The sequence below is a fragment of the Python bivittatus genome, unplaced genomic scaffold (genome assembly GCF_059951505.1).
Source record: "Python bivittatus isolate LINGU-HERP-01145 unplaced genomic scaffold, Pbiv_v1 ctg000070_np1212, whole genome shotgun sequence".
Taxonomy (NCBI): domain Eukaryota; kingdom Metazoa; phylum Chordata; class Lepidosauria; order Squamata; family Pythonidae; genus Python; species Python bivittatus.
The window spans coordinates 55,630,232-55,645,914 of record NW_028277034.1 but is presented as its reverse complement, the minus strand read 5'-3'; the positions used below and the strand labels follow the sequence as shown (position 1 = coordinate 55,645,914).

Sequence of the window (15,683 nt, the reverse complement as noted above, 5' to 3'; positions counted from 1 at the left end):
GGGACGCTGCCCCCCAATGTGAATAAACTGAAATCCAAATTGAAATCCAGCAGAACGAGATGCCCCCTTCAGACACTGGCAGCAGGAAGGCTAATTAGCTACTTAGAGCAATGCATGGGCCCGAGAGTACCAGGGACCTCCTTTAGCTGTGACTCCAGGGTCGCCCTACTGGCTGGGAATCCTGGAAGTTGTCGTCTGGGAAGGCTGGCCCCAGTTCGGAAGGGGAGGATGGGCGTGGCAGTCCCAAAGGGCTGGAGGGCGCAGCTTGGGGAAGAGAGGCGTTGCTAAGGTCCGCCTGCTTTCTCCGCGTCCGCGAAGACGGTTGCTAGGGGCGGGGCGTGGCCCGCTCCGCTGCGGTTGCCAGGGCAACTGTGGCCAGCTCTCGCTCTCTCTCTCTCTCTCTCTCTTCCCCCCCTGCGAACAGCTGGTCTTGGGGCCGTACCATCACGGCGGCGGGTGGGGGTGGCCGTCGGACAAGCGAGGGGGAGATGGGAGGGCCGGGACGGAGGCGGGGCGTCGGCCAGGCGGTAGGCGAGCCCGCCCTTTGGGGGCGGCGCCGGCGGCGGCTTTCTGCGCGCCCTCCCTCCAGCTGCTGGACGGTTGGTACGGCCCGCCCCTCCCGTCAGAGGGCGGCGGCGCGGCGAGCGAGCGAGCGAGCGGGGCCGGCGGGCCTGGCGGAGCCGACGGGACAATGGCGCTACTCCCCTCGCGGAGCCCGCTGGTGCTGCTGCCGCCCCCGCCCCGAAGGGGGCGCTCGAAGGCCCGCGGGGGCGCCCACCCCGCCATCAGGTGAGGGAGTGGGGGCGGCCGCGTTCACACGACTCCCCGGACCCGAGTTAGACGCCCCCGGACGCTGCGTGTGCACCGCGGGCGCCACCCTTCCCCCGGGGCGGCCGCTGCAAACGAGAGCGTCCCGCGATGCCGGGTTCACACAACCCCTGGCGGGGAGCCGCTCGAGTGCGGCCGCGGGTGGGGCAGGGGGAGGCGCATCGGGGGGCGTGCCGGGGAAAGGTGGGCCACGTGCGCGGGGAGGGGCTGGAGCACGTGGGGGAGGGGCGCCTCCGGGCCTCGGGCGGGGCGTGCAGGAGGGCTAAGCCAGGTGGGCCTGGTTGATGCTTGGATGGGAGACCACCGGGAGCTCCAGGTCGGCGGGGCTGGGTCGGGAACAGGTAATCCCGAAGATGTTCCCGGCAACCCTGCGGAGATGCGTGCCTGGGACCCCCCCCCCCGCTGAGGGGAGGGTTGCCCTGTGCCCAAGGAGGGGGCAGCCTTTAGCGGACCCTGGGGTGGATAGGGCACCACCAGGAAATCCCACGTCTGTAGGCAAGACCAGAAAGCTGTTAAAACGTCCCAAAGAAGAAAATCAGGATCCACGCCTGCAGTAGTCAGCCGAATTGCTTGCTTAGCTCCAGGAGTTGCGTTCAGCGCTGCCGTCTGACCTTTCCGGCAAAGGTTTGGCTGGGTTCCCACAGTGTGCTCACCAGGCCCGTTCAGGACGGAGTGGGGCACCTGCGCAAAGTTCGGAGCGCGGGTAGGGTTGGGGGCGCGGTTTGCAGCCGGCCCTGTCGTCCACACTCCTTCTGTCGGTGTACGGTGTGAACCCAGAAAGTAGGCTAGCCCAGCACTCGGGTGAGGCGCATTGTGCGGATGTCAGGGGTGCAGCTGTGGATCCCCGAGGCCACTTGCTGGCCCTGCCAACCTAAACTGCGCTGCTGAGAGTAGTGGGGAAGAAGATGAGGAAGGGGAAAAAGCAAATAACAGAGATTATTGATCGGGCCTGCTTGTGAGAATCCAGACTTTTTCCTGCATCTCTTTACAGCAATAAGGTCACGCCCAAGGATCGCCAAAACAGCTCCCTAAGCGCGTGTGAGGAAAGGGCCTTTCCACTTCCAAGTAGTTTAGAAGTAGAAGAGAGTCATTATTTGCATTTCTGGAGCCTGTCTCAGCTGCTCGTGGCCCAGCTGCTTTCCAAGAAGGTTCAGTGGCTGAAGGTCTGTCTGGGGGAACACGCAGAGAGGCTGAAGCTAGGCAGGAGCCAGGCAAATAAGCTGGAAATCAGTATTTTTCAGACAAAGGATGCTTTGTGGCAGTTGGTTTTTTCTGTTGGTGGCCTAAGGAGAAACAGCAATGGAAAATACAAGGCTGAGAAGGGGTTGGCTCTTGAGGCTTAATTGTGGGTGACTTTGGAGAAATAGTTGGGTGGGAAGAGCACGGAAGGTAAGTCGAGTTCAGGCCTTATGCCGGGCTTTCGTTTCCATAACTGTTGGCTGAGTTCACACAACACGCTAAGCCAAGTCCCAAAGCAGGTAGGGTCTCAGTGCTTCCCCTGAGCCCAGGCCTCATCTTCAGGAAGGGAATGCAGCTGTCTCCAACCGGGAATGATTCTCCATTGTTCAGAGATGGCGAAGAAAGGGAGAAAAATGCTTTTTCTTGAAGGGGATGTTGGAGAAAATAGGGGCTTCAATAGCAATGGCTTTGGAGAAAGGTCTGGGTTTAGCCCTTCGAGTGGAATCTACTTGTGGTACTGGTGACATTGGAGGAAAAAAAAAATAAGACGCAGGGAGATCGGCTGATGGTCATAGAGCAAATTTTTGGGTGCTGAGGTTACGGGTAACTTAATATGCTTGCAGCTACCTGGTTAACGCATACCATTCCTCAAAAGAGAAGAAAGGAATGCAGCATAAATCTGAAGAATATGCGAAACTCGATCCAGCCATGTAAGGATCTTGGGTTGTCAGTGAACCTTCTCACAAATGCACAAAGAAGGGCAGATAGGTTCACGGGTGTGGGTGGTGCACATGTGTGCGTGCGTGTGCGCACATCTCCCAAGTTCTCCCAGACAGGGGCAAAGAAGGGGCTTTGCGAGTCTGCTTTCTTGAAGGCCAAATTCCTTTTCCTTGTGTAGTAGGAAATCAAAGGAGTGAGGTGGGAGGGAGGAGGAGAAGGAATCGGCCACAGGACTCAGTTGCTGCTTTTTGTGTATAAAAGCAGCGTTTCCTGGGAATGGGGTTGGGTGGGAGGGGGAACAGCCCCCCAGAGCATTTGGGTTGTGATACTTGCTGGTGATCTTCTAAATTTTGAAAATAAAACCGATGGCTTCTAGGAACTTACTGATAACTTACTTCTAAGAATGTATAATCTTAGGAGATGAGTCACCGTTTCTAAACTACCCTGAAGATTTTAGTCTTGAGAAACATCTCTTAGTATCAAGTTGCTTTCCTCCACATCTGTAAAGTCTCTGTTAATGTTTTCTGTCCCTGTTCTCTGTGTTTTTCTTATTCTTTGTTTAATCGGACGGCACTTTTCAACTTAAATGGAGCTGAGTGAGGGGAAGCAGGCAACAGTTACCTTCCTGCAGAAAGTGTGCTGTACTTCCTGCCTTGCTCAGCGTTGTTTGTGTGCTGGGTTTGCACCGATTTGGTGGTGGGAATCGGGAATGTTCCTCTGCTTAAAGAAGAAGGAATCCTGAGACAATTTTCCCTGGGCCTGTCTGTTGCCTGGAGGTTGGCATGCAAACTACAAAAAGCCTTGGCTGGGTGTCAGAAAACAGAAATAACGGTTTCAACGTTCACAGCAACCCTAGTAAATGTGCTGGGCCTGTGCAATTCTTAATTTTGCATATCTGGGAGAGTAAAGTGTTTCCCATCAAGGACCACCAAGCTGTTGGGAGCCTCAGGGAGCATTAAAGTGGTGTATCTGAGATGGGCCTCTGTTCTGCTGCCCCGTGTTTCTTGCTGCGGTCTGTGCTTACACTTTCCCCCAGTTAGCTCAGCAGAGCCCAGTCTGGAATACCCGCCTTCCAAGCTTCCTTCCTTTGCCTTGTAGCCTGAGGATGGAGATGGGAGATTCTCGGTCAGATACATAATTTTGAAGTTTCAAGTTTGTTCCCTTTTCCAGGGCCACCCCTCTAGCCAGTAACCTCACAGAAGCTAAAACCAGATAAGGACCTATCCTAAATTAGTGATTGACACAACCTCACACACTCAATCCAAATCAGGCACTCTTTAAAGGGTGATATACTATATATGGAGTCCGAGAACATCCATCACTGTTTCTCTTTGCCACTTCTTTCTCTTCACCCGTCCTTGTGTCATGCTTTTCTGTTCGTCATCCACAGTCCCTACTGTTGCTTAGATTCTTTCTTTTTTCCTCTGTTCTTGATCATCATCATCATCGGTTTTGGTTGGGTCAGATAACCCTCCTTGCACTTCCTGCCATTGGCACATGAACTGGGAACTGGTTGGCAGCCTGTTGGCTACTTAGATCTCATGGAGGCTTGGCGTGACTGTGAGAAATCACTCATGATCTCCAACAATGGCTTCTGTGAAGATCTGCCTAGCCCGAACAGGAAAAAGGGGGCTCAGGGATGGGTTTAGACTGTGAAGAGCGCAGATGGAAAGCCCATTTATGACCATGTTTGAAAATGGGATGATCGAACAGATTTGGAGCCCCAACTGCTTTCAGGAAATGATGTTGAGAATCCACCAGATCAGCCCTATGTTGTGTTTGTCTGGAAGAGGGTAAGCTTCCCCTTCTTCCTAATGTTTTTTTTAGATTTTTTAATCCCATCTTTCTTCTTTTTTTAATAAATAACCCAAGGTGACGGACATTCCTAGTACTCCTTCCTCCTCCTCTATTCCCCACCACAACAGCCCTGTGAGGTGAGCTGGGCTGAGAGAGAGGGACTGGCCCAAAGCCACCCAGCCGGCTTTTGCGCCTAAGGTGGGACTAGAACTCACCGTCTCCTGCTTTCTAGCCTGGAGCCTTCACCACTAGGCGAAACTGGCTATGACCGTACAGACGTTTGTACGTGGGATTCTTCAGACACGCGGGAAGAGTCCAAGATCAGCTCTCCCTAGCTTTGCATCGCATAGAAAGGCCTTCAGCTTTGCAGTGTTTAGCCACAGTTGTTCGCCTGTTCCTGAAACTGGGTCCGATGAAGTCAATGACTCCCTTGGCTTTGTTGTTGAGTGTCTTTGGCACAGCTTGGTGCGTTTGTGGTTTCTCCCTTCTTCCACCCCTAAATACTGTCCCATCCACCCACAGGCCTGCTGAAGTGTGTTTCTTCCTCCCAGTCCCTGCAGAATCCAGTTCCTTTTTGCTTCTTACCACCGGAATTAGCTTGCTGCTGAGTTATCGGTCCCCGCAAGCCAGTCCTTCCCTAATGTGTTTCTCATGGGATGCATTTTTTTTCTTCTTCTTCTTCTTCTTTTTTTTTTTGCATAAACAGGAAGCAGCCCGCCATTGGCTTCCCACCGCCTCCTACCACCGGGTGGTAGTTCATCTTGTGGAAGAACTGAATATGGCAGTCAAGTTGGAACTATCAATCAGCCCCCTTCTTTGGATCTGGGTTACCTGTTTAAAGCTTTTTCTGTTTATAGTACTAGTTAGGGCTGCAAAATGGTTTGGGTTTATTTCCAGAAAGGGGCTTTTCCACGGACAGAATTGCAAATGTAGGGTTTGTTGCAGCTTTTTAAAGCAGCCATTTAAAGCCATTGTGCTTTTTCAGCAAAAGATGTAGCTGTTTTAGACAGGTGTTACATTTGGGTCTCTGTAGACCCTTTTCCAAATTATTTCCAAAGCACTGCACGGTTCAGATGGCCCAGGCAGTGAGATTTTTGAATCTCGTGGGTATCCCATAGCGGCACATAGAATGACTGAATGAAAAGTCGCACCCATTTTGTTCCTTAACTTCCCAATGGAAACAAGTCGGCCTGATGGCTTGATTCTTTTATTTACCTTATGTCTCTTTGGGGCATTTTGCAGGTCTACAAGGGCTGCCTATGGGGTGAATCAAGCCTGTGTGCAAGGCACCGGTTTCCTTTCCCCAGCTGAGTATTCTGGTAAAGATGACTAATTATGGTTGAGTCAGTTCATGATTAAACCATATTTTAACACAATGAGTGGACTCAGCCATTGTCTGGGCAATAAGTGGCCGAGTGTTGCCTCTGTTCTCTAATGCTCCCACTAAGCTGAAAAAATGGATTTCTCCATGGTGGGGAAGAGAGTGCAGTGGGACAAGTTTTGATGGATGCTGGTTAAGTAGAGCTTTGCTAGCACAGCGGATGCCCTAGTTGGGTGATGCCTTACTGTGGACCAAGCTTAGGGGCCTCTCAATCTTAAAGTGGACATCCCTCTTACTACTTGGAATTCTCTAGGCAGAAGGGAATATTCCACACACACACCCCACTAGCAGGTACAACAGCTGTGGAAAGAAAGGCAAGGAGTATAGACTCTGGGGGTTGGAAGGGATCTTGGGGTCTTCTAGTCCAACCCTCTGCCCAGGGCAGGAATCCTCCTGTCATATCAGACAAGTGGCTGTCCAGCCTTTGCATGAAAGCTCCCGTGATGGAGCCCCCCTCCACGGTGATTCACAGCCATTACAGACAAGAAATTCCTCCTTATTTTGACTTTGGATCTCCCTCTAAAGCTTCCCCTTGTTGGTTCTTGTCTTACCCTTGGGAGCTCTGAAGAAGAAATCCACACTGTTTGCCCTGTGACATCCCTTTGTGTATTGCAATCACAGCTCCCCACAGCTGCCTCTTCCTTAGGCTAAACAGACCCACTTCTTTTAATCGTTCTTCATGGCATTTAGCCCCCAAGCACCTCCCCATCTTTCCAGCTCTTCTCTGCACTCTTGGACCCCCTCTGCCTCTCCAGTTGAAGTCAGGCCTAGGGAAGAATTTATTTTTAAAAATGTAGTACCTGACATGTCTGATTAGATAAGCACTTGAGCGGCCGATTCAAAAGTGCCTCCCAGAGCATCCCATTAAAAGGAATTTCCCCAGGCTGCGTCTTGCGCATTTGGGCGCCAGTCCTGTCTCCTGTGCGCCCGGTGCCTTGCCACTCTTCCTGTGTCCAGCCTGGCTCAACTTGCATAACCTGCTAAGGCTGTTTAGGCATGATATGGGTCGAGAATCAGCCTAGAAAGCACTGTGAAACCTCTTTGCTGCTGCTCACCCCAGACGGCTCTTGTAACTGCTCCACGTGCAAAACAGAGACTCTGGTTTATGGACTCTTGCTCTCGAGAGGCCAAGCTCAGTGACCTGACGCATCAGACTCTCTAACGTAATAGTGGGATGAATGCCTGCTGGTTGAACACTTAGACTTCGTGAGCATATGTTAGAGCAATGTTTCTCAACCTTGGCAACGTTAAGATGGGTGGACTTCAGCTCCCAGAATTTCCCAGCCAGCTTTGCTGGCTGGGGAATTCTGGGAGCTGAAGTCCACCCATCTTAATGTTGCCAAGGTTGAGAAAAACTGTGTTAGAGATGGGCAGATCCAAGCAACTCTTTCTGTAACTCATGAATGCGTATTGAATATTATGGTTAACTGTTTGGGGTGGCTTAACTGTCAGCTTCTGCAGATCCCCTCCTTCCCTTCCTCCTGATGCACCCACAGAGGAGGGGAGAAAGGCACAGAGGCAAAGAAAAACATGCGCCCCCCAAGCAAAGTCCAGTCCCTTTCGTTTCATAATCTATTATAGTTGGGTGTGCACCTGTTTCAGAAGGGATTAAATAGACATTAACTTGCAGCCATGCTTTGCCTTCTTGTCCCTGGAGGTTTCTCATCCCTTTTAAAGCTATCCAGGTGGATGGGTATCCTTACCCCTTGGGGCAGGGAGTTCCACAAGTTAGCGGTGCAGAATTGCCGTTAATCTTTAGGAAAGGAAAAGCTGAGGGTGGGTCAGGTTTGGATATATACGGGCAAGGAGAAGGGGTAAAAGAAGTCATCTTCCCATGACATTAATAAAAGCCTGGTGGTCTCATTGGCCTCTGGCTACTTCCAATCCCAGGCTCCCACCAGAGGAGGCAACCCTGTCCCTAACAGGCTGCACACCCAATTCCTGGACACGCTTGGAGGATTTCCATATCATCTTCCTTCCTGAAGTGTACTGGAAAGATGAGACAGTAAGAGTGCCTTCGTTCGAGGAATCGAGCATGGTGGGAAATCTGGAATATGTCCCCTGTCTAGTGATCCTGCCTCTCCCAAGGAGGACACTAAAGGATCTGAGAAATGTGATGCTAAGGAATGTAGGTGGTAGAACCTGACTCGCTTCTATAATGCAGTCTCATTTTACTATGTGCTCAAGTCAGTTATTGGCATATATGAGTCATATATGCTTAAAGGTATTGGGAAAGACAATTGACTTACAAGGTATTCCTCCCCCCCCCCACAATGGGGGGAAAACATTTTTTAAAAATGGAAAGGTGCTTTGTGTGTGGGAGAGGCTTTTACATTCAGAACAAAAGTTGGATCTCCCATCTGCAGGGGTTCCTGCTTGGCTACGTGGCATGGTTTAAATCCAGAACCCACGCTGGGTTTCTCAGCCGCATTACACTGCTTTATGTTCTGCTTGGAAGGAATGTGTGGCCAGTCAGAAATGAAGCTGCCCTTGGCGGCTTCCAAGCAGAGAGCCATTCTCAGGACTCCAGCTGCCAGCAAAATAGCAGCTCCCTGGTGTAGGATGAGACCCGTAGCTGGAGAGGCCCAAATGGTGCTTTAATTCAAGGTGGCCATGAGAACTATGAGGTATGCAGAGTTCTCATGGCCACCTTGAATTAAAAGGAAACAGGTTGCATTTCCAGCATGAGCTGCAGGAAAAGATTAGTTCCCCCAGCTAGATGTGTGTGCCGAAAGAGTTTGAGCAATGAACTGTGATGCAAAAGCGGCAAGAAAAGACGTGTGAGTGGGGAGATCATAATGTTCACAAAGAAGTAGCATTTTGCAAAATCCGCAGAAAGCAAAAACCTTATGCAAGGGCAGCATCGGAACAATTCATCTTGCGTCGGCCCTGAAGACTTGGCTCTATCAGGCCTTTTCCAGCACGGCCCCTAACTTGCTTCTTGTTTCTCTTCCCAGCTGCAGCCGACTTCGACAGATTCAGAACATTCTGACAGAGAGCAACAAATCCCAGCCAGATGGCATCCTGTGCATCTTGGGTAAATTCTGTTCGTTGTTCACATGCACCGACGGTTTTCACGAAAGGTGCAAGCCGGCCCCAGTGGCTGACTTGAGAAATATTCCTTTGGTACCAAGCTTCTCCTGAGGAAGGGGGCCGCTTTTTATAGGGTTTTCCCTCTTAAGAAGAGAATCGAGGCCAATGAATGAAAAGAGGCTCTTATTCTGTTGTCCCGGCATCGTTCTGGGCCCCTGGAGGTTTCAGGCTCCATCTCCAGCTTTTCCCGTTGTAAGAACAAGGCGGGCAGTGCAGGGTAAGCAGTTCAGGCCTGCTTCTGCCTGAAGCTCCGATGGGCGTCAGAAGCTTGGTTAGATAGACAAGAGGTGGGGAGGCTGGACCAGGCTGCTGGTCATCTCCCTTGATGCAGGGTGGCTTTTTGGCTAAGAAGAGTTGCTCATTTTTCATTGCCGATTTAAGTTGTTCTCCCTCTGGTTCTGTTGTTGCTGGGCTGGAGGGTGGATTTTCCTCTGTAATTTTCCCCAGAGGCCTAGTACAAACAAGGACCTTGCTCTTTCACCAGCCTCTGCCGTCCCATTGTGTTGCAATATTTATTTAGACCTAAAATGCTCCCTCTCAGCTGGTCCCTTGTGGCTTCAAGGGATCTGCAACCCAACTGCTTCACAATATCTCTTTCCATGAGACAGTAGCCGTGCCTAATGTTCGGCCCTCCCCCCATACAGATGTTTTGTGGGGGGGGGCAATCCTTGGCTCTTGCAGCTAGACCACGTGCTTTTGCCAGGCTCCAAATCCGTATCTCTCAGTTGCTAAGAGACTGGTTTTTTTGCACTAGTGGAAAAAGAGGATTTTTATTTTTTAGCATTGGAGGTGGAATAGTGCAGCCGCCTTATCTCCTTCACAGTCCCTGGGAGTTTTCTCTCTAAATACGGAGGCTGCTCAGAGGAACCTTTAAACAGTCTAGCCATTCTTCCCGACGGCTATGAGTAATGCTGATGGTGAAATGCAGTGTGATGTGAGCCAGATTCAGAATTTCGTTTCCCTCTTCCTTTCTCCACTGCGCTCTGTTCGTGGAAGGCTTGCTTCTCTTTGGTTTTGTTTCCACGGCCTTGTCAAGATGGGTATCAGCGTTTTTATGTTTCATTTAATCAGAAATAGTTGCTGAGATAGATCCCGTTAAAAGACGAGAAAGGTAAAGATTGAATGAGTTGCAGCTTGGGAAGAAATGCCTGTTTTTCGGAATAGCTTGCTGTTAACGTACTGGGAGAAGCGTATTATCCCTTGCTGCTGGAAATCTCCATGCTTTGATAAAAAGGGCGAATAGGTCGAAGTTAAAGAAGACATGATTTAGAAAAGGTGAGGAGGGAAAACCTTTCATCAGATTTTTAGTAGCCTACTCCACTGGCTTAATGTTATTGCAGTCTGGAGTATGCCAGGTTGTCCCATCCAGATGTCCTCCAGCTGTTTTGGAAAATAGTTCACGCAATTCCAGCTAGCCTGCCCAAGGGACCACATTTTCAATATGGATATACCCCAAGATACACCCAAAGGTTGTTGGGTTTTTTTTGCTGGGGTTGAGGGGGACTGCAGCAGAACCTGGGCGTGGGACTTCATGTGTGTTAAGCTGAAATCTCTCCAAGTCTCAAGGCAATGTGTTTCCTTGGTTATATTTCTGGAAATGAGGCCTTGAAACTGAGGAACTGCAGGATCAGGTTGGGAATAGTTGATACACCTTTGGGGTCAATGGAAATAAAATGAAGGCATTGCTGTGCTGGCAACATTGGAAAAGAAGGGTTGGCAGACGGATGTGGGAGGGTTTTGCTGACTGCATTTAATGCTGTTATGACTTAGGAATTTTTTTATCCCAAATAAAAAGCAGCTGGGGGATGTGTGCAAAATAAAAGCATTCTGAGCACAATTTGACTTTGAAAATGAGCAGCATGCCCTAATTTTCTTGCCCCAGTTTCTGCAGACTTTCCTCTGGCCCTGGCTTGGATTTGTTGGCAGCCCCGGGGCTCTATCCCTGCATAACCTCATACAAACGCTTGCAAAGAGCCGTTACACCGGATGCCTGCAGTTTCATTCTCCACCAGCCCCAATCAGAAAAGAGCCATTCCAGATGTTAACAGAGACCTAATCCTTCCAGCCTGAACTCCTTCTTAAGAAGTGAAGAATGGCCCAATGAAACCGTTGTAGTAGATCGCCTTCGGTTTCTCAGGTTTCAGAATGGCTGGCCCCATCTGAAACTCATTTGGGAGCCTTTAAACTCTCCCTTCCTGTTGCTGAGGGTCCTTCAACACTGGACTCGTACTGTTTTGTTCAGCTTTTTATGAAAGGGTTAAACCGAGGTGGGGGGAGAGGTTCTGTCCTGTTCCTCGTGGCCATCCCAGCATTCCTTCTCCCTTCGTTAATTCCCCCAAAACCTGGTTTCTGTTTTTCCCCTTTTTCTTCCCATGGGGAGAATTCAGCTAAATATATGCATTGTACTAAGCAAGGTTTTGTTGAACACTCAATGCTTTTGTAAAGATTTGTGAACCATGGTTGACACTGCACGAAGCGAACTATACTATGGCTTGGTGCAATGTGTAACCCTGTTATTACTTTATGCAGGTTCAGTTTTGGGTCTAGGTTTTGCTGTGATTGGGATTGGAAATTATTGGTAATCCCCTTCGGAGGTCTTGGATATTTTTCAGGCAACCAAGTGCCTGGGACTTACCCCTCTGCCATCATGAAAATTATAGGTACATTCCAAACTTCTTGTTAGCTACTTCCTCTGGTTAAAATCTACTTTAGATGAACAAACAAGAACTTTTTCAGATGGAGAGTGGTTCTTCGGTTCCTCTGGACAACAGATTTATGCAGTTTAGTAACACGGAGAGCAAACAGGAGCATTTTCCAAGGTGCCATATTTGATGGTGAAGCAGGGAACCTGGCCTTTATTGCAACAGGTGTCAAAGTTGGCACAGCGTCTCTGGTTTGGCTGGTTTGTTGAATCATGTTGGACCAATCAATGTACTTCTTGTCTCAGTGATGCAATTTCTGGGTGGAAGTTACTCTGAATTAATGGAAGCAAATGAATGCTCTGGGATCATGGGTGGGGTTGAAACATTTCAAGCTGACATTGGCTACCTTTCTAAGGTGTACATTCCATGCAAAACTGCACCCTCAATTAATTCGCTCTTAATGGAAAAGCTGCCCACTGCCGGGTTACCTACAATTTTTCTAAGAGACAGGTGTCCTGAAACCACCTTTTTAATTGCTAAGCTTTGTGCCTTAGCCATAAGGCTACGTCATATCCAGTTAATAAAAGTACACCCTATATTGCAAAGAATTTTGGACATAACATATTGTTGGAACAGTGGGAAAATGTGATCGAAAGGATTGAAATTTGCATTATGTTAAAATTTAAAAGGGAATTTCTACAAAATGATGTACTGTTGGTATATGACTCCAGAAAAATTATCTAGAATGTATAGGGGTACTTCAAATTTATGTTCGAAATGTGGGCAACACAGAGGTTCATTTTATCATGCTTGGTGGACTTGTAAAAAAGCCAGAACATTTTGGGTTCAAATACATATACTGATACAAAGAATTTTAAAGACTAAGATTCAACTGAAATCAGAACTTGTCTTGTTGGGATTAATGGACAGACAACTAGAAAAGAGCCATGGAAGACTATTTTTATATATGATCACTGCTGTGAGATCCTAATGCACAAAAATGGAAAGACTCTGAAATACCCACAATGGAGGAATAGTTGGTGAAGATGATAGAACTAGTAGAGATAGCAAAATTAACTTGTTTGCTTAGAGAAAGATCAACTATTACATTTATTAGGGACTGGAAACCCTTACAGACTTTTTGCTGAAGAAGAAAAAAAATGAATTTGTGATGTATGGGTTTGATGATTAGGAAGGATAGATTATGGAAGAAGGAAATTATGACATAATCTTAGAAAGAGAGAGTAAAATATAAATGCATTTATAACCAGATAGGAAGCCTCTTCTTTATAATATTTTCTTTCGTTTTTCTTTTTCTTTTTCTCTCTTATTCACTATTTGTCTTTCTTTGTTTCTTTTCTAATATTTGTATTGCTTTTATCTTGTTAAAAATTTCTTCAATAAAAATAGAGTCATTTCAATGAGATGGGCAGTGACGAATTTGATAGATAAATAAATTATACACACACACACACATAAAATAGAAGTACACCCTATATTAAACTGCTGTAATACTATTCTATTTCTGTATTGCACTGATTTGTTTTAAGTGATGTTGTACTGGTCTTGGACCGCAGTAAAGAAAGATGAAAGACTTTGGCCACTAATAATGCTAACTGAGGGGAAGCGGGGCGGGGGGGTTAACTCTTTGGCCTGTTTTTCTTTTTTAATTGGGGGAGAGACCTGAGCATCACAGGAGGGGTTGGGACGATGTGCTACTGTTATCAGAGGGAGCAGGGCTGAAACGTTTGGCTTTTTTTTTTTAAGGGGGGGGAGGGAGAGACAATTGAAGGAAACAGGCTCATCAAAACCTTGCAGAGCCTAAACACCATGTTTTTTTCTATTTTGAATTTTAAAAATGAAAAATTGCCTTGCCAACTTTCCTTACACTAGTGCAGTGTTTCTCAACCTTGGCCACTTTAAGGCGTCTGGACTTCAACTCCCAGAATTCCCCAGCCAGCCATGCTGGCTGGGGAATTCTGGGAGTTGAAGTCCAGACGCCTTAAATTGGCCAAGGTTGAGAAACACTGCTCTAGTGAACCTAATTACTGCAGTGTAATGGGGTGGGTTAGGCGCTCCCAGGCTGCAAAATGATCTGAGGGCCACCCTGGAGGTTGTCCTAAAGCTGGGTGGGTTTGTCCTCTCCTCTGCTTAATAAGTCGCTATTAATTGTGGAAACCCCTCACCCCTGAAAGAGAGCTGAATGGTTTAAAGCAATACGAAATACACACCTCCTTTGCTTTCCCTCCCAGGTATGCATTTGTGCTCTTGCTCTCAGATTATGAGCCAGATGTGAAGGATGCTATTTCATGCCAGGGAGCATGGCAAGCTTGAGATCTTTGTGTTTCTCTCTTGCCTTTATGATTTTTCACGTTGCTTGGCCTCTCAGCTCTCCCTCAGTAGGGTTCTTCCCCCCTAAGAGTAGGGTTTGCACAGCTGGAGGTAATTTTGTGGAGGCCTGAAACACTCTTCTGTTGTGATTTAGGGATTTGCTCCACATTTCTTACCAGCTTGTGTTTTAATCACAAAACTTGCAGGGCATAAATTGGGCCACCCCATTGGCTTCCTAGGAAGCTCAGCAGTTAGTGGGAAAAAGATTTGCAGGGGCAGATGGATGTAGTGGAGTTACCAAGAACGTCTTCCCGAATCTTGGAGTTCTCCTGTGGTCTGGGCAATCTGCATTATCTTAGGTTTCTCTCCCCCCTCCCCAATAATCTGGGGAATTAGATCAGCAATTCTTCAATTACTTATTGAAGTAGCAATTAATCTTTGAAATTATATCGTTGAGGCAGGGCTAGGATGGTGGGATCTCAGTCTAGTAGGGAAGGAAGGAGATGTTGGAAGAGAAGTAGGAGGACACCGGAGTGTCCACTTTAATTCCCTGCAACCGGGGCCAGGGAAAACTTCCCCTTTGCCCACCCCCAGCATAGCTATAAAGGAGCCAGTCCTTCTCATCTTCCTTAGTGAGGAACATGATGTGACATAACTACCAGGACATGGCAGTTAAATCCCAGCTCTCTTGAGTTAAGCAGGTGGCTTAACTTGGCAAAAGGCCCTGAGATCCATCTGAACGAGGTTAGTCTTTATGGCAGAATGAACATTACGTCATTGCTCTGGATTTAAAAAAAAAAAAAAATTCAGCCCCTTTTGCCTAGGCTAGGCAGCAATTCTGCATAGCCCCATCAGGGTCATTATCCTTACTCTCTACCCTTAAATAGCCGTAAACTGTGCTTCCCATCTCTTGTTCCTTAGATGGGGTGAGCAAACAGCTTAGTCCAAGGAAGGCTAAGAGCCAATAATCCTCCTAGGTCTAAGATACAAAAATATTAGTTAGCTATTTTGGCAGTCTATAATAAGGAAAGCTGCCCCCTTTTTGCCTGGACATAGTTCCTAATTCACTGTTTTTTATGCTGGGGAATGAAATGCTCTAGGTCAGTGTTTCTCAGCCTCAGCAGCTTTAAGATGGGTGGACTTCAACTCCCAGAATTCCCCAGCCAGATGAAGTCCACCCATCTTAAAGCTGCTGAAGTTGAGAAACACTGCTCTAGGTACATGTTTGCTGACTTTGGAAGGTGGGTTGCATGGATGGACTATCAAGCTAACTAACCCCAGCCAAGCAGTTGTTTCAATCCCTTTTAAAAAAAGTCCAGAAATACTCCCCTGTACCAGCCGTGCAGCAAATCTTTCTGGCTTTAATCTCTGCTCGCTATAGTGGTGGGTATCCAGGGGCACAGGTGTTCTCTCACCAATCATTCTAGCAAACGCTGCCTTGAAATGTCTGATGCATTTTCTTCCAATCAAGTTCCCTTTGAGTTGAGCTTGACTCCTGCTGATTTCCTGGGCCCGTTTGTGTAGTGGCGTTCTTGACAACAAGAGGGGCATGGTTTGCTTCAGGATAGGGCAGCCTCCTTAATGGGGGGGGGGGGCGTGCTAAGGTTTTTTTCCTTGCTTTTTGGAGCGTGGTCAAGTTGAAGCCAGTCCTAGGACTGCCGCTGTAGTTTTTCCTATGTTTCTGGCTTCAAAATGGTGAGAATTCATGTCGC

General features: G+C 48.1%; 1 protein-coding gene across 1 annotated transcript in view; it reads left to right on the top strand.

Moving 5' to 3' along the window:
• The first annotated feature begins 597 nt into the window (after positions 1-597).
• DNAAF9 (dynein axonemal assembly factor 9) overlaps positions 598-15,683 on the top strand; it is an 85,755-nt gene continuing 70,669 nt past the window's right edge. The window contains exons 1-2 of the mRNA XM_088133213.1: positions 598-789; positions 8,863-8,942. Of these exons, the coding sequence (XP_087989339.1) occupies positions 692-789; positions 8,863-8,942 (178 nt within the window). The 5' untranslated portion in view covers positions 598-691. The remainder of the gene's footprint in view (positions 790-8,862; positions 8,943-15,683) is intronic.